This window comes from Nelumbo lutea, chromosome 5 (assembly GCF_056320005.1).
Source record: "Nelumbo lutea isolate HS-2025 chromosome 5, American lotus-T2T, whole genome shotgun sequence".
Taxonomy (NCBI): Eukaryota; Viridiplantae; Streptophyta; class Magnoliopsida; order Proteales; family Nelumbonaceae; genus Nelumbo; species Nelumbo lutea.
In genome coordinates, this window is record NC_142688.1 from 9,196,790 (window position 1) to 9,223,590 (window position 26,801).

Here is a 26,801-nt window from a genome sequence, read left to right on the forward strand (position 1 = left end):
GCCTATTAATTAATGTTCAGTTTTTCTGCATTGATCTACACTGCTTTCATATACTTCATTCCTTGAATTTGGAATTTTTAGGGTGGGGGATGGGTCATGAACAAACAAATCCATGTAATTTGTTATGCTAATAATGTTTCATGCTTATTATTATTTGTATTTGTTGGTACTGATGTTATTTTCCTGTTTTATCATTTCATGATCATCATCTAATGGGGGCCACCTCAGAGGAGGGGGGCTGTTGTTTGCATTGGGAAGACTCTGATGAGCAAATTGATTTGGTTGCGCTTGCAAATAAAGAGCCTATTCTCTTTTATGATGAGGTGTTTACTCAGACACAATTGTGATTAGAGAAACATAATTAACTGGTAACCCATATTTTGCTATTTCTTATTCTTATTGCCTCTTCCATGACTTGAGTTTATTTATGAAGAGATTCTGTTTTTCTTTTGTGCAAAGTGTTTATATAATGAACAGGATGTACCTATTGTTTCATAATCTTTGCAGAGAGTCATGCCAAGCTGCTGGTTTCTACTGCTGCGTTTCTGGGTGAGTTAATCCCCCTTTCCAGGATTTCATTTCTTCCTTGGGTAGGCAATAAATCTCTTCTATAGTTTCTTTTTCAATGTCTGAACTGTTCTGGCCCAGGGTCCTTTGGTTTAATAAAATGAACTGAAACATTGGAAAAAAAGAAAAGAGCTTGCAAGAAATAAGTGAAAATAATCAGTGGATCTCTTTTCTTCTCTTTCTTCAGCTCATGTGGGTCTCTGAATTTTCTTGTTAGACATTGAATCCATTCTTTTCCACAGCTTAGAGTTGATGGGGTACTTGTGAGATTAAGGGATACTAGGATGTATTGTGCTTTTGAGAGCAAAGCCAGCCCCAGCATCCTACGAGAGTGTTGCTGGAGAGAAGACTCCTTTCAAGCTTTATCTGCAGTAAGTTTATGAACCCGCTGTCATAATCTTTTCAAGCATGTTAATGAATTCCATTTAATCTGGACTGCAAAACACCAGTTGTTCATTGCTATTTCCTCTTTGGAGTTGTGCTTGTGGTTTTGTTGAATTATGGAGAAGTTTGAATTAGGTTCCACCTAAAAATATGACATTTTTTTATTGATAAAACAAAATTTTGTGTCCATTTTATATACATAATTTATTATAAAAAATGATACACAAAATTTGGTTTCTTTCCTAGCACCCCTTTTTGATAGCTAGTCCCCACTACCTACCCCTCTTATTCCACTCATATGGTATATGTTATTCCTCTCCCCTGAGAGGCAATCCTCTAGTAAAACATAAATCTATTTGCTCCTTGTTTTGCCAAAGCATTAGTCATACTATTAGCTGATCTTTGTGTCCATTTATAAGGTAACTCTTATCTCCCCAACTAGAGCCTTTGCTACCTTCAAATATACATCTGTATTTCCAAGAACCTGTGGTGTTTTTGAACCACCCCAATACTACCTTTGAATTCCCTTCCACCACTAACTCTGTGGGGTTTAGTGATTTGGCCAATCTCAAGTCTTGTAGTACTAGCCCTTATAGAATCACCATAACTTGCAGACCCAGAAAGGAAAGCCATGGTTACACCATGAAAATTCCTAAAAATTCTCTCAATTCCTGAAATCCCTGGATGCCTAGGCTACTAACATCAAGAAGGCTGCATTGATGATAGAAAATGAAAGTGAAGAGTGATGGTTTTAGGGTTATAATGACCGGCGTTATGCTCTCAAATGAATGATCTATTTATATATTGATACAATTATTGGAAGTTACATGAACACCCTTCTTGGGGTTGTACATTTAGTGAAATTTGTTAGTGAAGGGGTATTTCGATCTTTGTACCTGTTGAGAATGCTGATGTGTACTATTATGTTAGTTCGAGTGCCTCTTACTTAAATAAGGGCACTTATGTCTTTTCCAATTATATTAATAATATAATAACAGGTCTGGCCGAAACTAGGGTTGACTTTTTCCTAATTCGAACCAAACCTTTTCTCTTCTTCTTCCTCTTTCTTCCTTCTTCTTTCTTCTCTTCCTTCTTGCTGTTTACTTTACTTTTCAGCTAACAAACAAAACAAACTTCTAAGGCAGGCCGAACTTCAACATGGTATCAGAGCCACATTAAACAAATCAGACTTGCTAGAATTTTGTTTTCTGTGCATTCGAACTAGGGTTTCTCTTGGATTTCTCAGCCGTTGGTTGGAGACTGGGAAAAGGGCTGAAAAGGAGTGATCGCCCTCTTCCCCTTGGAGGTTTCTATTGCCTCCGGTGGTGTCGTTGGTGATTGGTTGCTGTGGTTTCTAAGCCCTCCCCTAATTAATGTAGGGCTGGTTCGTGTGGTGCAGTGATGTTTCATTCCTTCGTGTGGTTGGCCTTCAGGCGATGAGGTAAGGAGTTTTTTTTTTTTTTTTATGCATAATTTCTGTTATGGAACACATGAGAGGTGTAGTACAGATCGTATGATGGGTTTTCAGATTGCAGTATGTTAGGGTTTATGCTGGTTTGTGTGTGATTCGAAGGGAAGTAGTGTTTACTTAATGGTGAAACTTCCGGTAGCTGTAGAGTAGGGTTTGTGGTGTTACAAGTACGGCTTTCAGCCTTTATTATTGCTGAAATCAGTGTGCAGATTTCGGTGAAGTGTCATGTGTAGTGTGTAGTGCTCAGGATTTAGTAATAAGGGAATTCGGCAATGGCAGATAACAGTGATAGTAAACCTAGTGTGATGATATCTATTGATGTCCCTTGGGCCAAGTCTGTAGAGGTTTTTCTGAAGGCGAAGAAGGTAAAGCACATAAGAGAGGAGAAACCCCCACTAATTCTCAGGAGTACGAAGACTGGGAACAAGAAGATGCACAGATCATCACATGGTTGTGGAACAGTATGGAACCCAGAATCAGTGTGAACTTCATGTTTCTTGGCACAGCCAAAGAGGTGTGGGTTCATGCTAAGAAATTTTATTCTGGTCAGGATAATACAATTAGGGTATATCAACTGTATCAGGAATACTTCAATCTGCAACAGGGAAATCAGAGCCTTGAGGAGTACTATGCCAGTATGAGAAATATCCGTAATGAGTTAAATGTCTATCATTCTCTCACTTCTGATGTCAAGGTTCAACAACAACAGAGAGAGCAGCTTGATGTGACTTGGTTTCTGGTGGGGCTGAAGTCTGAGTATGAATCAGTACGAGCCCATATACTAGGAGGATCTGCCCTTCCATCTTTAGAGGAGGTATTTGCTTGTCTTCGGAAGACTTCCATTGGATCAATGGAAAGCTCTAATATCTCAGATAAATCAGCATTTGCAGTGTCGAGAGGTCGAGGTGGCAGAAGTGGGGCTTGAGGAGCCCAGCCTGGCCGTGGTGGCAATAGTGGTCCAGTGTATGGCCGAAGTGGTAGTGGTGGATCTACACATATTCGTGGTGGTGGTCGTACTGGAGGCAGAGATTCAGGGGGAGCTCGTGGTAGAGGACGTGGCTCGGGTCCACGGAGGTGTACTCATTGTGGTTTGGATGGACATACTATTAACTACTGCTATGACTTACATGGTCCTCCCTCGACGTGGACCAACCATGCCATGACTAGTGACACCAGTTTCAGCTTTAGACAGGAGAACCGGTCAGCTGACCAGATGCCTTCTACCTCTTCAGATGGTCCAGGCAAGGAGATGGTGAGTGTTCCTCGTGATGAGTATGAGAGGTTTGTTCAATCCACGTCGCAGCAAAACACAACTACCTTTGCACACTCAGGTATGGCTTGTTTGGCATCCACACCCAACCTCTGGATTATTGACTCTGGAGCCTCCGATCACATGACGGGAACTCCAGGTGTGTTTTCATCTCTCACTCATTGCTCAACATCAAAATCTGTTACCCTTGCTAATGGCTCCACTGAAGGGATGAGAGATCCATCACATGGACGCCCAAAGATTGCAGAATAAGGGGCGAATTTCAAAAATTTTTCCTCTCCCTTCAACTGGGAATCACATTCCCTATTTAGAAAATCATATTTTCAAGGATAAATCTTGAACCTTAAACTAAACCAGATCTGAACCAAAAGGAATGGGAGAGAATAATACCTGATACGGAGAAGTAATATCTCCCAACGAAGGTGTTCACGCCCAAGGAAGGATCCAAAGACTGCTCCCATTGAAGATGGCGCAGTGCAGGATGGAGCAGAATCAACCGTGTTCTTCCCCAAGAACTCTGTCCTTCGCAAGAAACAGTAGAATGGAACGTGAGCACAACTTCCTTTTCAATCCTTTCTCAAAGAACTGATGTCAAGATCCAATCTTGACTTCTCTCACAGCTGGAAATCGAACTGGCAAACAGGGCGACAAGAGCAGGGAGGCGGCAAGAGAGTATTCGCAGGCTGCAGAATTCTCTCTTCTTGATTTCAGCACTAAGGAGGATTTGAAGTGGTAGTGGTGGATCTACACATATTCGTGGTGGTGGTCGTACTGGAGGCAGAGATTCAGGGGGAGCTCGTGGTAGAGGACGTGGCTCGGGTCCACAGAAGTGTACTCATTGTGGATTGGATGGACATACCATTAACTACTGCTATGACTTACATGGTCCTCCCTCGACGTGGGCCAACCATGCCATGACTAGTGACACCAGTTTCAGCTCTAGACAGGAGAACCGGTCAGCTGACCCGATGCCTTCTACCCCCTCAGATGGCCCGGGCAAGGAGATGGTGAGTGTTCCTCGGGATGAGTATGAGAGGTTTGTTCAATCCAAGTCGCAGCAGAACACAACTTCCTTTGCACACTCAGGTATGGCTTGTTTGGCATCCACACCCAACCTCTGGATTATTGACTCTGGAGCCTCCGATCACATCACGGGAACTCCAGGTGTGTTTTCATCTCTCACTCATTGCTCAACATCACAATCTGTTACCCTTGCTAATGGCTCCACATCATCTATCTGTGGTGTTGGTAATGTTGACCTAGACCCTGTATCCCTATCCTCTGTTTTATATGTCTGTTAGTAAGCTGACCAAGTCCCTTAAGTGCTTCATCACATTTTACCCTTCTATGTGTGTTTTTCAGGATCTCAAGACGGGGATGAAGATTGGTGGAGGGCATGAAGCCGATGGACTGTATTATCTTGATGGTGGTGGACGAACGTCGACGGCCCTTCAGTCATCCATTTCCCCTCTCCAGTGGCATTGTAGATTTGGTCACCCTTCGCTGAAAGTGTTGCAGTCCTTAGTCCCTTCATTGAGTCAACTTTCTGTTTTAGATTGTGAGTCGTGTAAATTTGGGAAACACCATCGTGTTCCCTTTCGTTCTAAGGTCGATAACCGTGTGTCGAGTCTTTTTTCTTTAATTCATTCAGATGTTTGGGGTCTTTATAAGGTGATGTCATATAATGGATATCGATATTTTGTTATTTTTGTTGATGACTGTTCAAGAATGACATGGCTCTATTTAATGAAAGAAAAAAGTGAATTATTTGCCATCTTCCAGAAATTTTATGCTGAGATCCGCAATCAATTTGGCGTTCACATCAAAATTTTCCGTTCTGATAATAGACGTGAATACTTGGCTTCATCTTTTCAAGAATACTTGGACCAATATGGCATTATATACCAAACTTCATGTACTTATACTCCGCAACAAAATGGGGTGGCTTAGAGAAAGAACCGCCATCTTGTAGAAACGACACGCTCCCTCATGCACCACATGAATGTTCCCAAAACCTTTTGGAACGATGCAATGCTCACCTCTTGTTTCTTAATTAATCGGATGCCCACGTCTATCCTTGATGGTCATTCTCCTTTTAGTGTCTTATTCCCCACCATGTCTCCGTTTCCGCTTCCTCCTCGGGTATTTGGGTGTGTCTGTTTCGTTCATAATCCGAGTCCTGGGACTGACAAGTTAGATGCACGTTCCCTGAAGTGTATCTTCCTTGGCTATTCCCGAACTCAGAAAGGGTACAAGTGTTATCATACTTTACCATCTTCGTTGACTGTAAAGTAAAGTAAACAGCAAGTAGGAGAAGAAAGAAGAAGAGAGAAAGGAGAGGAAAGAGAGAAAGGCTGGTTCGAATTAGAGAAAGATAATCTCCCTAGATTCGGCTATACCTGTTATTATATTATTAACTTGATGGAAAAGACTAAAGTGCCCTTCTTTAAGTAAGAAGCACTCGAACTAACATAACAGTACACAAGCTGGTGAGTATATATCATATAATCCCAGCTTGTTACATATGTATTCCACTCTCCCCCGACTCAAACCTTTTGTAAACAAGTCTGCCCACTTGTTTCTCGTACTAACATATGCAGTTTCTATCACCCCATTCAACACCTTCTCTCTCACAAAATGACATTCAACTTCGATGTGCTTGGTTCTTTCATGAAACACTGGATTGGAAGAGATATGAACTGCTGCTTGATTGTCACAATAGAGCTTCATTGGAGTACTGATGTCATATCCTATCTCCTGTAGAAGGTTCCTCAGCCACACTAATTCACAAGCAGTATGTGCCATGGCCCTATATTTTGCTTCTGCACTGCTTCTTGCCACAACTGTTTTATTCTTACTTTTCCACGTTACTAGGTTACCCTCGAGAAAGGTGCAATAGCCTATGGTGGATCGTCTATTAGACATAGAACCTGCCCAATCAGCATTGGTGTATCCTTCTACTACCACTTTTCCACCACACCTATACAGCAAACCACGATCAGGAGCTCCTTTCAGATACCTCACAATCCTTAGCACTGCATTCCAATGTGGGACCAAAGGTTTCTGCATGAACTGACTCACCACACTAACCGCAAATGAAATATCTGGCCGAGTAATGCTTAGATAGTTTAGTTTGCCTACGAGCCGTCGATATCTGCCAGGGTCTTCAAATACTTCACCTATATGATTGTTCGGCCTCGTATTTGTTTCCATAGGTGTCTCAGCCGGTTTAGTACCCAACAACCCTGTTTCTTCCAATAAATCGAGCACATATTTCCTTTGACGCAAGTTAATGCCATGCTTAGATCTTGCTACCTCTATGGCCAAAAAGTATTTCAACTTGCCAAGGTCCTTTGTCTGAAAGTGTTCCTGTAGGAATGCCTTCAATCTGTCAATGCCCATTTTATCATTCCCAGTCACAACGATATCATCCACATACACCACCAATATTATTTTGCCTGCCGAAGAGTCAAAACTGAAGACGGAGTGATCAACTTGGCACTGTTTCATACCAAACTTCTTGACCACCTCACTGAACCTACCAAACCATGCTCGAGGGGACTGTTTAAGTCCATAAATAGCCTTCTTAAGTCTGCATACCTTACCATCCTCCCCCTGAGCAACAAACCTTGGTGGTTGCTCCATGTAGACCTTTTCGAGCAAATCACCATGCAAAAAGGCATTTTTGATGTCTAGCTGATGGAGAGGCCAATGGAGATGATAACACAAACTGACCCTATCTTAGCAACCGGGGAGAATGTCTCTATGTAGTCAATACCATAGGTTTGGGAGTACCCTTTGGCAACTAGCCGCGCCTTCAGGTGCTCAACACGACCATCTGGCAAGTACTTAACATTATACACCCACTTACAACCGACAGCCTGCTTCCCAGGAGGAAGAGCGGTGAGATCCCAAGTGTGATTATGATGCAGAGCAGAGAGCTCTTCTTCCATAGCACGACACCACTCTGGAGAGGTAAGGGCTTCCTGGACATCCTTAGGAACAACCACGGAGGATAACAAAGAGATGAACTGGCGATGGGAGGCGGAGAGGTGAGTAAGTGAAACAAAATTGGAAATAGGGTGAAGGGTGAAAGTACGTTTACCTTTCCGGAAGGCAATAGAAAGATCTAGGTCGGAGGCTGGTGTCGGAGCTGGAGCTGGATCTGTCGACAGTGATGAAGCTGGAGGAGCTGCGGCCGGTACACGCTGGCGATGTGTATACACGTGACGGATGGGTGGGTGGTCAACCGACGGTGGCACCGGAGGCAAGGACGTAGGCATGACTGGAACCAGCGGAGGTGGATCAGCCACAGGAAGAGGAAGAGGAGGTGGTGATGAGGAGGCAGCAGCATTGGACCCGACGAAGAACGGAGTAGACTCGAAGAATGTAACATCAACACATACCAAGGAACGACGAGAACTGGGATGATAACACTTGTACCCTTTCTGAGTTCGGGAATAGCCAAGGAAGATACACTTCAGGGAACGTGCATCTAACTTGTCAGTCCCGGGACCCAGATTATGAACGAAGCAGACACACCCAAATACCCGAGGAGGAAGCGGAAACGGAGACATGGTGGGGAATAAGACACTAAAAGGAGAATGACCATCAAGGATAGACGTGGGCATCCGATTAATTAAGAAACAAGAGGTGAGCATTGCATCGCTCCAAAAGGTTTTGGGAACATTCATGTGGTGCATGAGGGAGTGCCGTTTCTACAAGATGGCGGTTCTTTCTCTCAGCCACCCCATTTTGTTGCGGAGTGTAAGTGCATGAAGTTTGGTGTATAATGCCATGTTGGTCCAAGTATTCTTGAAAAGATGAAGACAAGTATTCACATCCATTATCAGAACGGAAAATTTTGATGTGAACGCCAAATTGATTGCGGATCTCAGCATAAAATTTCTGGAAGATGGCAAATAATTCACTTCTTTCTTTCATTAAATAGAGCCACGTCATTCTTGAACAGTCTTCAACAAAAATAACAAAATATCGGTATCCATTATATGACATCACCTTATAAGGACCCCAAACATCTGAATGAATTAAAGAAAAAAGACTCGACACACGGTTATCGACCTTAGAACGAAAGGGAACACGATGGTGTTTCCCAAATTGACACGACTCACAATCTAAAACAGAAAGTTGACTCAATGAAGGGACTAAGGACTGCAACACTTTCAGCGAAGGGTGACCAAATCTACAATGCCACTGGAGAGGGGAAATGGATGACTGAAGGGCCGTCGACGTTCGTCCACCACCATCAAGATAATACAGTCCACCGGCTTCATGCCCTCCACCAATCTTCATCCCCGTCTTGAGATCCTGAAAAACACACATAGAAGGGTAAAATGTGATGAAGCACTTAAGGGACTTGGTCAGCTTACTAACAGACATATAAAACAGAGGATAGGGATACAGGGTCTAGGTCAACATTACCAACACCACAGATAGATGATGTGGAGCCATTAGCAAGGGTAACAGATTGTGATGTTGAGCAATGAGTGAGAGATGAAAACACACCTGGAGTTCCCGTGATTGATCGGAGGCTCCAGAGTCAATAATCCAGGGGTTGGGTGTGGATGCCAAACAAGCCATACCTGAGTGTGCAAAGGAAGCTGTGTTCTGCTGCTACTTGGATTGAACGAAACCTCTCATACTCATCCCGAGGAACACTCACCATCTCCTTGCCTGGGCCATCTGAGGGGGTAGATGGCATCGGGTCAGCTGACCGGTTCTCCTGTCTAGAGCTGAAACTGGTGTCACTAGTCATGGCATGGTTGGCCCACGTCGAGGGAGGACCATGTAAGTCATAGCAGTAGTTAATGGTATGTCCATCCAATCCACAATGAGTACACTTCCGTGAACCCGAGCCATGTCCTCTACCACGAGCTCCCCTTGAATCTCTGCCTCCAGTACGACCACCACCACGGGTATGTGTAGATCCACCACTACCACTTCTGCCAGGCAGGGCTCTTCGAGCCCCACTTCTGCCATCTTGACCTCTCGACACTGCAAATGCTGATTTATCGGAGACATTAGAATCTATAGATCCAATGGAAGCCCTCCGAAGACGAGCAAACACCTCCTCTAAAGATGGAAGAGCAGATCCCCCTAGTATTTGAGCTCATACTGGTTCATACTCAGACTTCAGTCCCACCAGAAACTGTGTCACCTCAAGCTGCTCTTGCTGTTGCTGTTGAACTTTGACATCAGAAGTGAGAGGATGATAGACATTTAACTCATTATAGATATTCCTCACACTGGCATAGTACTCCTCAAGGCTCTGACTTCCCTGTTGCAGATTGAAGTATTCTTGATACAGTTGATATACCCTACTGGTATTATCCTGACCTGAATGCAATTTCTTAGTCGTACTTGCATGTAAGTCGTACTTGCACCCTTCACCCTATTTCCAATTTTGTTTCACTTACCCACCTCTCCGCCTCCCATCGCCAGTTCATCTCTTTGTTATCCTCTGTGGTTGTTCCTAAGGATGTCCGGGAAGCCCTTACCTCTCTAGAGTGGTGTCGTGCTATGGAAGAAGACCTCTCTGCTTTGCATCATGATCACACTTGGAATCTCACCGCTCTTCCTCCTGGGAAGCAGGCTGTCGGTTGTAAGTGGGTGTATAGTGTTAAGTACTTGCCAGATGGTCGTGTTGAGCGCCTGAAGGCGCGGCTGGTTGCCAAAGGGAACTCCCAAACCTATGGCATTGACTACACAGAGACATTTTCCCCGGTTGCTAAGATAGGGTCAGTTCGTGTCGTCATCTCCCTTGCAACTATGTATGATTGGCCTCTCCATCAGCTAGACATCAAAAATGCCTTTTTGCATGGTGATTTGCTCGAAAAGGTCTACATGGAGCAACCACCAAGGTTTGTTGCTCAGGGGGAGGATGGTAAGGTATGCAGACTTAAGAAGGCTATTTATGGACTTAAATAGTCCCCTCGAGCATGGTTTGGTAGGTTCAGTGAGGTGGTCAAGAAGTTTGGTATGAAACAGTGCCAAGTTGATCACTCTGTCTTCAGTTTTGACTCTTCGGCAGGCAAAATAATATTGGTGGTGTATGTGGATGATATCGTTGTGACTGGGAATGATAAAATGGGCATTGACAGATTGAAGGCATTCCTACAGGAACACTTTCAGACAAAGGACCTTGGCAAGTTGAAATACTTTTTGGGCATAGAGGTAGCAAGATCTAAGCATGGCATTAATTTGTGTTAGAGGAAATATGTGCTCGATTTATTGGAAGAAACAGGGTTGTTGGGTACTAAATCGGCTGAGACACCTATGGAAACAAATACGAGGCCGAGCAGTGAAATAGGTGAAGCATTTGAAGACCTTGGCAGATATCGATGGCTTGTAGGCAAACTAAACTATCTAACCATTACTCGGCCAGGTATTTCATTTGCGATTAGTGTGGTGAGTCAGTTCACGCAGAAACCTTTGGTCCCACATTGGAATGCAGTGCTAAGGATTGTGAGGTATTTGAAAGGAGCTCCTGGTCGTGGTTTGCTGTATAGGTGTGGTGGGAAACTGGTAGTAGAAGGATACACCAATGCTGATTGGGCAGGTTCTATGTCTGATAGATGATCCACCATAGGCTATTGCACCTTTCTCGGGGGTAACCTGGTAACGTGGAAAAGTAAGAAGCAAACAGTTGTGGCAAGAAGCAGTGCAGAAGCAAAATATAGGGCCATGGCACATACTGCTTGTGAATTAGTGTGGTTGAGGAACCTTCTACAGGAGATAGGATATAACATCAGTACTCCAATGAAGCTCTATTGTGACAATCAGGCAACAGTTCATATCTCTTCCAATCCAGTGTTTCATGAAAGAACCAAGCACATCGAAGTTGACTGTCATTTTGTGAGAGAGAAGGTGTTGAATGGGGTGATAGAAACTACATATGTTAGTACGGGAAACCAGTGGGCAGACTTGTTTACAAAAGGTTTGAGTCGGGGGAGAGTGGAATACATATGTAACAAGCTGGGATTATATGATATATACTCACCAGCTTGAGGGGGGGTGTTAGTGGTGTTAGTGAAGGGGTATTTCGGTCTTTGTACTTGTTGAGAAGGTTGATGTGTACTGTTATGTTAGTTCGAGTGCTTCTTACTTAAAGAAGGGCACTTAAGTCTTTTCCATCAAGTTAATAATATAATAACAGGTTTGGCCGAATTTAGGGAGATGATCTTTCTCTAATTCGAACCAGCCATTCTCTCTTTCCTCTCATTTCTCTCTTCTTCTTTCTTCTCCTCTTTGCTGTTTACTTTACTTTACAGTCAACGAACAAGACAGAATTCTAGGGCAGGTCAAACTTCAACAGATTCCATCTGAAGTGGGTTCTGAGTTTGAATGGGACTTGGGTGTTAGGAGGAAGTTCAGATATTCAGATATGGACAATGTCCTGACCTAGCTTCAACTTTTACAAAGGGTTTTCTTGGATCCTTCAAAAGTGGGTTCTGAGTTTGAATGGGACTTGGGTGTTAGGAGGAAGTTCAGATATTCAGATATGGACAATGTCCTGACATAGCTTCAACTTTTACAAGGGGTTTTCTTGGATCCTTCAAAAGTGGACTCCCAAATTTGGACCCTATCCTCTTCTACCTTTACCCATGCCTCTTTCTTCAAAGCTTTAGCACAATCCTCTGACAGTCTTGGGCAACCATGGTAAACTGGTTCCTTGGGGCCTTTTGTTGGGAAGTTTTCTTGGGAAGGATCAACACCTGCAACCTACTTCAAAGAAAAAAGCCTTTTTGGTATTTATCTCCTAACCAGTGCATTCTTTGTAAAATTAATGGTAAGTCTTGCCATCACTTATTAATCTCCTGCCCCTTAAGAGGGGGAGAGTGTTGTGGAGATGCACAAGAGCTGCAATTTGTTGGACAGTATGGGAGGAAAGGATCCAAAGAATATTTGCTGAAAAGGATAGTAGAGGGGCAATTGTTGAAGTAATCATTGTGAGAGTGGTTCAGTGGGTAAAATCTATGGATTTATTTGATGATATTTCTACAATAGCCTTGCTGAATAACTGGAAGTAAGTGGCATCTTCAGCCCCTAGCAAAGTTCTGTTCTATCCAATGTTGACTCCACCAGTTTGTGGTTTCATTAAGTTGAACTTTGATAGTAGTAATGAAGAAAACCCTGGATCTTCAGGTGTTCAAGAAGTTTTCAGGAATGAGGAAGGTGAAATTATTGCCTTTTTTCTTAGGCCCAATTGGTTTGGGTGACTCACTTCGAGCTGAGATTTGGCTGTTTTGGATGGTGCAAAAAGGGCTAGGGAACTGAACATTAGCCGGTTGGTCAATGAAGGAGATTCAAAATTTGTAATAGGCTGGCTAGAGGAGGATGATGGTTTGTGGAGCTGCATTAATGAAAGAAGGAAATTTAAGTGGCTGACTCAGGGTATGAAAGTGAGACTGCAGTGGGTTAAAAGATGTGCTAATTCTTTTGCAGACACACTTCCAAACAAGGGGAGGGAAGGGATCAAATGTTTTGGGCTATCTTGTAATTCTGTTGCTCCTTGTGGGGAGAGTGAAGAGTACCTCTCCTTGCACCTGTACTTGTATATTTTTTCTTATTTCTAATAAAATGGTTCTGTTATTGATAAAAAAAATGTTCACCCTAGTAGGACTTTTCTCTTTTTTTGTCCCATATCAATCTAGTTTGGTATTATTTGCAAGAATCATACATACGGTTTTTCCTACATCAAGAGTTCTATTACAAATCTGAAAAGATTCAGGTCCATCATTGACAGAATTGATAACTCATCCAATGCTACGTAACAAGAACAAGGGTAAGAAATCTCCAGGCCATTGACTGATAAATTTGAGTGGTGACTTCCATGTTGGGGATGTCAGAAGCTGTCCTCTTTCAGACAGTGTGATAGGACCGCTTTGAATTCTGAGAATCTGAGCTGGTTCAAGGGAGCTCACCCTCCTGAAATAGACGAGAGAGAGAGAGGAAGAGAGGAAGAAGAGAGAGATGGTAGAAGACTAAAGGATTACTTCATTTCATGCCTCCAATAGATGGGGGTTACAATTATTTATACTCTCTCTTCAGTCTCTCCTGCACATGGACTAGACTGTGACTGCTAACTAACTGGAGGGACGTGGCCTCCTCACGTAAACAAACCTCAGTGGAGGTTGCACATGGGTGATCAGGTGTTTCTCTTGTGTTGGGCCTGGTTGATGTGTGTCTTGGCCTGGGTCTCATGTTGTGGACCCGAATGGATAGTTGGGGCCTATCAGTCCCACCCTCTTCAAGAAACACCTTGTCCTCAAGGTTGACGTGGGGGATCTTGTAGTTTGTCATAGTCCTCCCAAGTGGCGTCTTCTGGTGGCAAGTTTTTCCACATGACTAAGGCCTGCTTGTGTAAGTTCTTGCCTATCTTGACCCCTCTTACATTCCTGATTTGTTGTGGTTCAATCAGTATATTCCTGTCCTCTGAATTGCGGAAGGGTCGGGCTGACCTTAGTTGTAGGGCTTAGGCAAGGCTTCAGCATACTAACATGGAAAATCGGGTGTAATTTTGAGCAACTAGGAAGCTCCAATTTGCAAGCCACCTGTCCCACTCGTTCAATCACCATAAATGGGCCTAAATACTTGGGAGCTAGCTTCTGCCAAACTCATCGGGCTACTGAAGCTTCCGGTAAGGCTGGAGCTTCAAATAGACCCAATCCCCAACTGCCAATTCAAGCTCCCGGTGATTGCGGTTGTAGGCCAACTCCATGTGCTGTTATGCTCTCTGCAAATGCAATTTAAGGAATCTCGATATCTCATCTCTTACGTCCTCAATGCGCAGCTCGTAGTTCCCTCCCTCGATCCATTTCTGATGTACATCTCTGAAAAGTGCGTGGATATCAGCTATTGTAAGGTACCCTCTTCCATGGAAATCAAGACACTGAAACAAATGTCAATCCTCCCGGTGTATCTTTGTTTTCTAGGGGCAAAACAAAGTCCAGGAAACTTTCAAAATCCATCTCCCGTGCATTATCACCACCACCACCATTTTTGCCACGCCGAACATGTTTATCAAATGCCCGCTCCATGAATATTTCTGTCAATGTACCATCTGCATATTCTTGAAGCTCCTGCTTGTTCAATGTCCCATTCAAAACTTTATCTAGAGCAAGAAACATATCACATATCCGTTGTGTGGATGTCAATGAGAATCAGTTTTCAGCTTGTTCATTATCAGTGACTTCTTCCTCACTTTCCTGGTGCAGTTCCATGAGTTCCTGGGGGCAGTTACTAAGTAGTACCTTCTTTATGCATGCTTTACCTTGCCTGTGAGGGTCACAAAAGAAGAAAAATTTGCATGCAGCTATGCGGCAGTTCATTAGAATAAAAGATGCAGGCCCACCTCGTAGTTGTGCCAGATTAGGAATAAGACCTCTAATGTAGGCCTCCATTTCATGAGAGTGAAGGAAACCATCAGAATCCTCATCAAACTCGCTCATATCAATTTTCGCCTTAGTGAGGGAAACTTTGCGCATCACATAAAGGTAAAACGGCAGGATGGAAATTCTTCCAGACCCATCTTTCTCAAACTTCGTAATATTTGAAAGGCTGAAAAACCTTCGACACCTTGGACCTATTTGCTCCGTACATACAGAAGCAATATGGCAAAAGTCTTCATATTTCATCTTCTTTGGTGAGAGCGTAGCTGAGGCCGGGAGAATGATGACAATGGCAAATCTCTTCTTTGTAGCAACAAGACGAGCACTAATTAATCCAACTCCAAACTGCCTGAACATACTCACAACAACAACATCCACCCAGATATAGGATATGGCACCACTGGAGATGCTAGAATGGACAAGGTGAACAATGACTGCGTTAAAGATGCTTGGGTTCTTACCATCACCTATCATTTTCCCCTTTCGTTGTTGACCTGTGTCTAGAGGTCCTGTTGGAACCAAAACCCAAATCATTGAGTCTGCCTTAGCTATTTTAGCATCACTGTCAATGATCGAAAGAATCTGCCGACTTCGTAATAACTTGGTGGAAACAAGCACACGTCTAATGCAATCTTCGTGGTCGAAGGTTCTGTGACCACCGGGCCTAACTCCAACAATGAACCAGAAATCATGGTTGTCACTAGGGAGCCATGGGAGAAGAGAAAGAGCAGTGATCTGTAAAAGTGGAGGGTTGATAGAGACGGGTTTCAGGTGGCATGGTGAGATGGGTTGGGTTATGGTTGCCGCCAACGAAAATGATGACCAGAGGTTGACCAACTAAGACAGACCTGGGCTGGGTATGGACAGGCTCGATTTAAGCGAGAGAGTGAGAGGGAAGAGAACAGGGACCAGGGGTCAAGCAACATGGATAATGATGGATGGGGTTATAGTCTTCACACTGCCCTTCTGTACCACCTCCCCTATTTTGTCACCCAACATCGCTGAGCTTGTTGCTAGGGTTGAAGTCTCAATTCCTGATGGTGATCTCATTGTCGTTATTGGCTTTCCAATGCTCTCTATTAGCTTTGATCCTCCATTTTCTCCGAAATGAGTGTTGACTGAAGGAGCTCGGCGACTACGCTCTTCTAGAGAACTGACCATCGTGCCAAGCCTGTCTAAAATCATCTTCAGCTCGGCTGGAATTCCTTTCTGATTCCTCTGACTTCCCTCAAGACGACTGAGACTATCTTCAAGCCTTGTCATCTGCGCATCCATGGATCTGAGTGGCTCTGATACCAATTGATAGGACCGCTTTGAATTCTGAGAATCTGAGCTGGTTCGAGGGAGCTCACCCTCCTGAAATAGACGAGAGAGGGAGGAAGAGAAGAAGAGAGAGACGGTAGAAGACTAAAGGATTATTTCATTTCATGCCTCCAATAGATGGGGGGTTACAATTATTTATACTCTCTCTTCAGTCTCTCCTGCACAATGACTAGACTGTGACTGCTAACTAACTAGAGGGACGTGGCCTCCTCGCGTAAACGAACCTCAGTGGAGGTTGCACATGGGTGATCAGGTGTTTCTCTTGTGTTGGGCCTGGTTGATGTGTGTCTTGGCCTGGGTCTCATGTTGTGGGCCCGAATGGATAGTTGGGGCCTATCACAGTGACTAACCCTATTTTAGAAAGTGGATTTTACTTGTTAAATGACTTGAAGGCAGCCCTTCAGTGTCTAACAAGGCACTGGATTCGTCAAATCTTGTATTATTTTTTGGATGCAAAATTTGCACTCCCAGCGAGTCCAACTGTGCAAATGAGATGAAAAGTATACATTTTGTATCAATTAGGAGTACAAATCATAATTACAAATGAACAGATGCAAAATTGAATCGGGTGCAAAATTTGTATTCAGTTCAGATTTGCACTGCAAACAAATGGAGTTTTATGAACAGGAGATCCTATTCAAATGAGTCAATTTTTTTGCTTATGGTAGAAGCTTACATGTTATATTAGATTTATGGATTTCAAATTCATTTTCCTGTAGTCATTACCCAGAGGTGGAACAGGTTGTTCTTTACTTATTCTGGGACTTAGTTCCATAACTATTTTCCTTTTTCTCTTTCTCTAATTGTTCTCCCTTGTGTCTTCTCTTCTAATGAAACCTCATACATTCATCATCTTGGTGAATTGGTACAGAAAGGATATCCTTCTGATTCTGCTGCATATGGTGATCCAACTCTCATAAGTCAAGAGGCTTCCCGTTACAAGAGGCTTCCTTGTAAAATGTGAGTATTCTCAGTGGCACTTTTTTTGGTAAACAATTCTCAGTGGTACTCTAGTATGATAAAAACCGTGCTATATCTGCATGCAAAAGAAACTCAAAACCAATGCTTATATGTTATTATAGATTTTTAAAACCTGTACTAAAATTGTCTCTTTTTTTTTTCAATTTAACATTCATGGTTATCACCTTATTTCATATTTGCAATGATTTTAGAAGACAAGGAATGAATTTTCGAAAAGCTTGAGTCCCTAACATGGAGATGGAAAAGAAACATAGGATGAAGCACTAAGCCCAGTGACCAACCTAACCAACCTGGATGTTAAAAAGTAGATGCCAAAGCCCATACTTCTTCAACGGTGTAGGAAAGCCTCCATATCCCCTTCTTGGACATGATATCTAAAATATGACTTAATTGCCACTTTTGAGAACCCAAGGTTGTGATTTGTAAATATTTCCAATTATATGCAAGGGAGCTAGAGCTTCAACTCCGTTGGATTCCGTAATAAGTCTAAGACTAGTTGTAAGTTATGTAGATAGAAGCTCTTTGAAACACCAAACTGTGGGAACGTCAAACCATCAAGTGAGTAGCCATCAAAATTGGGCTTGATTATTTCCCTGGAAAAGGAATGGTTCTATTATGGTGGCGCTTTTGAGATAGGATGCATAGATGTGGATAACTAGATACTAATACGGGAAATGTTCATTTCCTTGATGTACACGAGCTGAGAATTTTTGCAGATTTTGAACACAACACTTAAAAAGTAGTTGATTCTACACCAAGGAAACAAGAACAAAACATAAAGAAGGTTTTAAGTTTACCTAACTAAATCACAGTGAATTATTAATACATCTATAGAATGAATGAGAGATACTAACCTAATAAAAGAAAAAAATAAATTACATTAGAATGATAAGTAGAAGAATATCTTTTATGTCTTCAGGACCTAGCATGGATTATACTGTTTTTTTCCTATGCTGAGACATTGTTGATACTGAATATAAAACAACATCCACCTTGTGAGATGTTTTCACGCTCAACTCCCTACTTCTAATTGCCTACAAAATAACACTTTATCTAGTGCTTTCTGGTGGTTGCCTCATTTACATCACCATGAATAATTTACAGAAGGTGCTCACCCAAAGGTGGGTACCTAAGTGTGCTAAACGGCTAAGGGGGAATAGAGATGGTTTATGGAGGAAATGTCCTAACTGGCTCAGCTGGTAAAGTTTGTTTAGGAGAAATATAAGTCAAAATTAAAACTCTCTTACGCCTTAATTGTCCTAACAAAATCCTTCATTACTCAAATAAAAACCCTCTCAAGTCATAATTGTTTCTAATGAAATCCATTATTGCTCTCTCCGATAAAATCTCTCTCTCTCTCTGAGCGAGCAGGATAGACATCATGAACATCTAAACTACATGGCCCATCCTAAAGCACGCCACGTCCATCCGTTACTTCTCTTTTGAGCGCACCCACCTTGTAGCAACCGTGGATTCTTTGCTCCATAAGTTTCATATCCAAAATCATGCAAATAGTACGTGAAAATTTATGTTATGAGAATGAATTGTGTTCACACAATGCCTCTTGTATTGGTATGTATTGCCCATTATGACACCGGATCCTACAAAAGTTTGTGGGTGAGGTTTCTTACTTATTCTATTTAAGACATTGATTTCCATAATAATATATTAGTGAGACCTCTGAAATTATAGTTCCTAGAAATCAGATACAACTCATACAAGGCACCTTTTCAATTCCACTCCAATAATGTTTTTTTTTTTTTTTTTAAAATTTTTGGTTTCATGGGGCTTATTAGCTTATATAAAAGGGTAGCCCATCCCTCGTCCCCTTAACCCCTCCAACCTGGTGGCAGCGAGATTTGATCCCAGGTCTGTGCTGAGTCAGAGATCCTACTAACTGCGCAACCTGCTCTATTTGTACCAGTACAAAATGACTTCCATGTCCCATGTCCGAAAGATTGTTCATGCGCACAATGTTATCATCCCAACGTCAAGAATATGGGCTAAAATGGGGTACACAGTTTAGTCAGTCGTGATGTGCTACTATTAACGGTGCCACAACCCATGTGTACTTCGACAAAATGTGGATAGGCCTGGCAATTGGGTTGGGTGGGTCAGGTTCGGGTTGGGTCAAGGTACTTTGGGTTGATTTCGGGTCGGGTTTACTTTCGGGTTGGTTGTTAAATGCTAGACCCTAATCCTAAATATTCGGGTTAGGATTGACCCATGGGTCAATTCGGGTCATCTAAAAAAATTGAAATTTAAAATAATAAAGAAAAATTACATGAAAAATGTCAAAATTAAAAGAATTAGCTTTAAAATTTCAAATACAAAATAAAAAACTTAACATTTAACAATTTAAAGAGTAAACAATAAAAAGTAGAGACTAAATAGAAAAAATTAAAGAATGGAAATTTCTAATAACGCATAAATAATCCCAATTAGAGTTGACAATCAGGTCAGCGGTTTGACCCATGACTCAACCCAACCCAATTTCTTTCAGGTCGGGTTATTTTCACATTCGGATAGCTAAATATGAGACTCAAACCCTGTTTTTTCGGGTTGGATTGGGTCGGGTTCGTGGGTTGGATCAACTTTTTGCCAGGTGTAGTGGATGTACATACGTGTTGTAATTGTTATTATTATCAACTATCAAATATACACCCAACCAATTTGTTCCGCCCAAATAAGTATGTGGTTGGTCGGGACTCGACCCGCAATTAACCATTGCAAATGGATAAGCCTGACAGAGAATTCTTTTTTATTTATTTTTTCATTTTTTCGCTGCAATGAACTCATTGTGCACGTAGAATGTATATATTTAGGATAAGTTGCACACTGCCACTCTGTACTTTAGGTGTAGGGACACAGCCCCTTGAACTTTCAGACTTCACTTTTTCCCCACCCATGGGCTTAATGATAAAGATAAAATTACAAAAATGTCCATTTGAATTTCCGTATTCTTTTTACTATGAATTTCTAAGCTTTCCTCTTTTCTTTTATTTTTTTAATGTCTTTTTGCATTTTTTATTTTTGCAATTTTCAATGTTTTTTGTATTTTTTCATTATCAATTTTTATTTTTTTTGTCGTATTTTCTGCAAATTTCTACTTTTCCCTTATCTTTGGTGGCACTTAGCAAGTCTTCCCACGTGGTCTTTTGAGTTTCCACAAGCTCGAAAGACCAAAAATCAGTCTTTTCTCTGTTTCGTAATCAAAAGTTGGAAAGATGAGAAGATGCTTATGCAGAAAGATCGAAAAGAACGAAAATGCCAAATTTTGGGAAGCTTCAAATGAAGCTTTCTGATCTTTTTACTTGATAAATAGCCTCTAAAAGCATTTTTAAAAGCCTAGTAGACCGAGTCACTTAAGAAATGGTCTTTATCTTTAAAGACAAGACCCCAAAAGCTTAATGTCTTTGGGCTATTTTGGCTATTAAAAGATCTTTCTAAAAAGACTTGTCAAACGGTACCTTTGTTTTTTGTTGTATTTTATCAATTTTTATAAAATACTCATAAAATGATTTAAGGGCAGTTTGGGGTTTTAGAAAATTTTAAACGTGCACATGACAGTCTAATGAAAATCTTTTTTGAAATTAACTAACAGAGTTAGTGGTGAGGAAAATGCTCGAATCTGAAAGTTCAGGGTGGGCCTTTGCCTCTAATGAAAGTTCAACGGGTTAAGTGTCACTATCCCTAACATATTGGATGACAGCCTGTAATTTCACAAGGAAATGAAGTCTATTCTTTTTTTTTTTTTTGAGAAAAGAAATCTATTCATTTATTTGTGTTCTACAAATTTGAAGAAATTGTACAGTTGTATAATGAGTAAAAGATTTTCATTCCTCCCTACATCTTGTGTAGGTCAATTTTTAAAACTCAATTTTACCCTTTATGATCCCCAAGGTTTTAAAAGGTTGGATGCAAGGTGGTTGGGTGCCAAAGAGGTGAGGCGTAAGTCTCGAGGCGATTTGAGACGTATGACTCAGTATAAATATAAATTTTAATTTTATGTATATAAATATAATGTTTGTACATATATCCGTATATAGACACAATTTGTTTCATTTTATACTCAACTTTTATATGTTTTCTTTTCATTACACATTTTTTTAACATGAGCCTTGAGTTTTTTAAAATTTTAGTTTCTATTTTATTTTATGTTTATAACTGTTTATCTAAATTAGTTAATATAAACATGTAGACTGAAATTATTTGTAATATTTTATGTAGTAAGGGTACAATTTATTTGTTTTATAGAAATTTTATATTTATATTCATTTTTTTGTTTTAAAATTAATCATATTTTTTCTTTCATAGTCAATTTATATATTTATTTTTTATTAAATAATGTTCTTTTTAATGTGATACTTTTATTTTACATTTATAGCCCTTTTTTACTAAAGAAAAATAGCTGTACTTAATTTATATATTTTTAGATCTTTTATTCAATATCATTTAATTTATAAGTGATGAAGAATTAAAACTGTAAAACGGGGGGGGGGGGGGTTGTCTAGTATTTTTGTTCTTTATAATTAGATCCGGGGAAAAGAAACCCTATTTTAACATGTACTTTGGTAAGAGAACAACAAATGATATGTTTTTTGTTTAAAAGAAGTATTATGCGAAAATTTTTAGTATAGATTGGTCTGTTTTATTTATAAACAACTAAATAATCAATTTTCTTAAGTGTTAAGAAATATTATAGCTAATTTATAATATATATATATATGTATGTATTTATTTTTTTTTCAGTTTTAATGCTTTTTATAGGCAGCTTACACCTCACCAATTTGAGGTGCAAGGCATTGAGGCGTAAGCCTCTCAAAAATAGAGGTGGGTAACCTTTTAGTAGAGGGGCAAGGCATATGAGGTTAGATTACCAAAAAAAAAAAAGGCATATGAAGTTAGGTGTCTTGGCTCTGCCTCTCACCTTGAGGTAGAAATAAATGAGTCTGAATCTTCTACCCATACAAATTCTGCCCACGTCTATCCACATAATATTGCAACCACACATGGAGAACATCTCATCCCCCTACATAATATTATGCAAGGGGAGATGTTCCCAATTCATGGGGGTAGTATGTTGTGGGTAGATGTGGGCAGGTGATCCGAAGTCAACATGCCGATACTTTGGTTATCCATCAACCTCCATGGGAGCGTGTTTCAAACTTGAACATTGAAATTCCCATTAATAACAATAAGTTAAAAATAAATTGTTTTTTTTATTGAAATTCTTACTTCTTCGTCTTTTCTTTCCCTCATCTGGTCTCTCTCTCTCTCTCTCTCTCTCTCTCTCTCATTTGGCTATTTTGTTACAGACTTGCGGGTTGAAAACTTATTATTTCTTCTCCAAATAAGTAGCACCACCACAGTCGATTTGGACTTTAATACGACTTATTGATCAAAATCTTCTGTCCCCCCGGTGAAATCTCTCTTTAGATCCAAAACCGTATGAAATCATTGTTCACACGATGTCCGGTCTCTTGATAATTGTCAATGGATCTTTGGAATATGTTTCAATTCCTGAAGAATATAGTGGTGTGTAGGCTCAGATTGGCAGTTGACCGAACCCTTTGGGTGTGATGGCAATGACGGTAGAAGCGTAATTACAGATCACGGAATATATGACAATGAGGACCTCCATGTACAAGACTATAAGGGGAAGCCAAAGTGAGATCACTTTTTTTTAAGAGACAATTCATGATTAAAAAAGATGAAGAATTAATAAAGGCAAAATAAGTTTTTTCATATTAGTTCTGTTAAACATAACTCTGAAAATGATGGCACCTTCGCCATTCATTTCAACTTCATGTCTTGAGTTGACTTACAGTTGTGATTGGATGGGAAGAATTATGTAGCTGATCTAAGACTGCCTAAGAGGTAGATACCCCGAAATGTGCACAATCCTACAATCCACGTCAATCCCATAACCAAATTTGTATTGGAGTTTTATCGGATTGATTATAGCCGTCCAAACTTTTATTATTTAACATTAACATATAAGTTGCTTACTAGATGCTTTATTTTGAGCATTTAGGAAATAATGTATTCTGGGAAGAGCACAGGGAAGTCTATCAAGGTTCAAAGTATGGATATCGAGTCCCATCAGAGATGCTGATTGGAGTCCTGCTACCTGTTGTTACCCCTGAATTTAGAGGATAATTGTTTGTGTGTTGCTGTACTATGCCCCAAAAAAAGGATAACAGTAGTTATAGCAACCATAGGGGATTCAGGCGTGCAATTAATTAAAAAAAAAGTATGAATACCAGGCATACTGTATCGCTTTGGAGGGTCTCTCAAACTCTTGGTTTTAGGATTTTGGAAATTATGGTGGTTTTAAACATTAAATAGAAATATTGTAAACCCCTTATAAAAAATATGAAAAAAATGTATCAATCACCTGAAACGCCTCAATACGCATGTTCAGACGTATCGGATGTATTGATATTTGAACCTTGTTCCTAAGTGGCTTGGGAAGCTCACTGAACGACCGAATTGACAGATACATAAATATACAATACCGAAAATGGATGAGAATTGAAACTTCAAACTTCTTCAACTAATTACATTAGCTTCTTTAGTCGATGGTTGAAAAAAAAATTGCCAAAATCATACAGTAGCTAGACAGGAAATAAAAGAGAAACCTGATTTAGTTGACAGGATGGATGGATCAAAGACTGAGATTCAAATCTATCTTTTGTAGTTCTGATGGTTGTATAGACAGTTTAGGGTCCAGGTGAAAGCTCCCCGGCCACATCATATCCATTGCTTCTTCGAAAGTGAATGGCGCCCATGCCATCCCATAGCCCGAGTTGGGATTGTTGAACCGTGCTACCAACCCAGTTCCTTCTTTGCTTGGCTTGTGCACCAGCGAGTGAGGCCGGGCTCCCAGTGATTGCATCATGGGTGATGCATTATGGGGCAAACTCACCGTTGTCGCCATCTTGTGAGATTGGAATCTTCTGGTTGCGCCTCTCTCCCTCTTGTGAGCGTTCTGGTGACCACCCAAAGCTTGTGAACTGAAGAATTTTCTCATGCAAAAGTTGCACGAGAAGACCTTGTTGGAAGCAGGCTTTGATTGTGGATCCAAGTTCCTGTTGCATGGCTCACTTCTACCGAGGCTCAAATTCAACCACTCTTCCTTATCCATTCCTCCATCATTGTTGTTTCTGCTCTTTAATTCGACTTTCTGGTTGTTGGTCGACATCTGGGTTGTTGAGTCTTCTTCAGTCTGCTTGATCATTGTCACTACCACCCTAAAATCAGAGTAAGGATCTCAAACCTCTAACAAATTAATTCGGAATTTGGAAAGAGTAGAAGAGTTCTCAAGGGTGTTTAAGTTGAAACTCGAAAGATTAGAGGTTTGTTGGCTGGTTGGTGGTTGCTCTTAAAAAGGGTGATATCAACAGGGAGAATAAAGGGAGGGAAAAACGAAATTGAGATTTTTTCATTTTATCTCCTTTCTATCCAATAGTCCCCACTGGTGATGCTTGGTACTCCAGGAACAATGCTTATATCATCTTTTACTGTGCCCATGTCAAGCCTCGGAATATTGAGCACATCAACTTTTCCCTCATGTATTTTTTTCATCTCCACATCACACCACTTTTTACGTGGCTGTTCTCCTTGGAGTAACTAATAATAATACTAGGTTCACGATACAGCAATAATTACATCACCGGTCAAATCACAATCTTATAATTTACATCAACTGTCCGCCATTAATGTTCTGCTTCCCTGACTAGATCAGATACATGCCGGGTGTGAACTGTGAACAATATAGGGTTTGGAGACAGAGAATCTACTTCATCAATCCATACTGCGCAAAACTAGTGGTTTGGCCAATCATGGACCATTTGATCCAAGGTATAAAACGAATAGGTAACCTGTCAACCAGGTACCTCTATATAGTTCTTGTAGGGATAAATAGACTGCAGTACATTTCAGAAATTTGTAATTATAGCCTCCTCCTAATCTATCAGCAGCGCCCCTATAAATCGCATCCTAACCGTAGATTTGACATCGATTCCCTATCAGGATTCATCCGACCTGTACAGTGGGGTTCAGATTACTGGGATGGACTGAGTTATAAAAGGTTGCATCTCAACTTGGTATAACTCTTTCATGCGGTCACGTCAAGTAGGTAAGTGAAAATTAGTTGCAATAAAGTAGATGTTACCTCGCTGAGGAAGCTGTAATTTCTATATACAAAGAGAAAAAAAGCCTTTTGTGGTGCAATGAACAAGTAAATGATAAACTTCACCACAGATTTATCAAAATGAGTGGCGATGCTATAATTTATCCTTTTTTTTTAATGTCTTTGGGGTGGAGCCTGGAGGGGCCCAGAGAACCGGCAATAATGGCGATAAAAAGTAAGGAGAGACGTGTAGTTGCGTTTCATTTTGATTGTTTACAACAAAGACAAAGATATCCATGCAGGAGTCTTCATGTGGGGCTTCTTGACCTTCGTCAAACAAGTAGTGAGCAGTTTACGTGTGTACAGCAGAAGTCCATTTGGGGTCATTTGTACTTTTTCTCACAGAATCTTGTTGTTATTAAACAAGGAAGAGAAGACAAGAGGAGCCCCGTTCGCATAAAGGGTGCCTGTTTCTTCAATAATATATAAATCACAACAACAACAACGATGACATTTATGTTAGGTTTGATGCTGAGGCTTCTTTATGATAAAATAATTGCGGTGTGGGAACGAGGAGTCAAGAGCTTGAATGAGAGACTTGTCTCATCCATTGGGCTTTCGTTTAGAAGAAGGGAGCTGCTGTAGACATCTTTTTTGCTTGGGCTACTCCTCCCTATAATTTGATTGGTGAACTTTTCATAAGGAGAATGGCAATCTGGCAATAGTATTGTTTTGGTAAATTGACTTTTCATTGTTTAGTGGTTTATAGCCCCTGAAATTTTGTAACCCAACGCCATTAGCAACTCTCTTTGCAACATTGGTTAAAATATGAAAAATAAATGAAGTATAATGTAAATCATCATGATCACTGTTTTAAAACTGGGAACGGTGGATGATCCCTTTTTCTTTTTTCCTGGGTGGCAGTTCATTGGTTAGGTTAGGTTTTTCAATGCAATAAATCTAGAACATTAGATTGAAATATCAGGTTAGGTTTTACCATACACATAATAAAAAATCAGAGAGAGAGAGAGAGGTGGTTAAGAAAAAAGAAGGATAATAATAATAATAATGCCTCAATGTAGATTAAGATTAATATAGAGATTCCCAAATATTAAGTTCAAAAATGAATTATCTTTTATTAGTGCTTTGGTAATAGTTACCAAATTGGCATAATTCAAATATGGTAGTAGAAATTACATTCCTACAGAGGATTCAGCAAAAGATTTGGTTAAGAACTTTGAGAACTGAGAAGACCGC

The 26,801-nt window shown here is 40.7% G+C and overlaps 2 protein-coding genes and 1 pseudogene across 8 annotated transcripts in view; 1 reads left to right on the forward strand and 2 right to left on the reverse strand.

Moving 5' to 3' along the window:
* LOC148850216 (TIP41-like protein) overlaps positions 1 to 22,938 on the forward strand; it is a 31,666-nt gene extending 8,728 nt beyond the window's left edge. The window contains exons 4-8 of one of the 7 annotated variants that reach the window (XM_088946070.1): positions 229 to 368; positions 508 to 549; positions 810 to 938; positions 17,298 to 17,386; positions 22,726 to 22,938. In XM_088946070.1, coding sequence (XP_088802196.1) covers positions 229 to 351 — 123 coding nt within the window. In that variant the 3' untranslated portion in view covers positions 352 to 368; positions 508 to 549; positions 810 to 938; positions 17,298 to 17,386; positions 22,726 to 22,938. Of the gene's footprint in view, positions 1 to 228; positions 369 to 507; positions 550 to 809; positions 939 to 17,297; positions 17,576 to 17,598; positions 17,738 to 18,778; positions 19,137 to 22,725 lie in introns of those variants that run through there. The other 6 variants (XM_088946066.1, XM_088946071.1, XM_088946068.1 and 3 more) reach the window with 6 other exon arrangements.
* On the reverse strand, positions 13,687 to 16,542 carry LOC148850217 (putative serine/threonine-protein phosphatase 2A regulatory subunit B'' subunit TON2 pseudogene; annotated as a pseudogene).
* Positions 22,939 to 23,923: 985 nt separating the features above from the next.
* On the reverse strand, positions 23,924 to 24,792 carry LOC148850218 (zinc finger protein 7-like). The gene has a single exon (XM_088946072.1). The coding sequence runs from the start codon at positions 24,648 to 24,650 to the stop codon at positions 24,078 to 24,080; it is 573 nt and encodes a 190-aa protein (XP_088802198.1). The 5' UTR covers positions 24,651 to 24,792; the 3' UTR covers positions 23,924 to 24,077.
* Between the last annotated feature and the right edge of the window lie 2,009 nt (positions 24,793 to 26,801).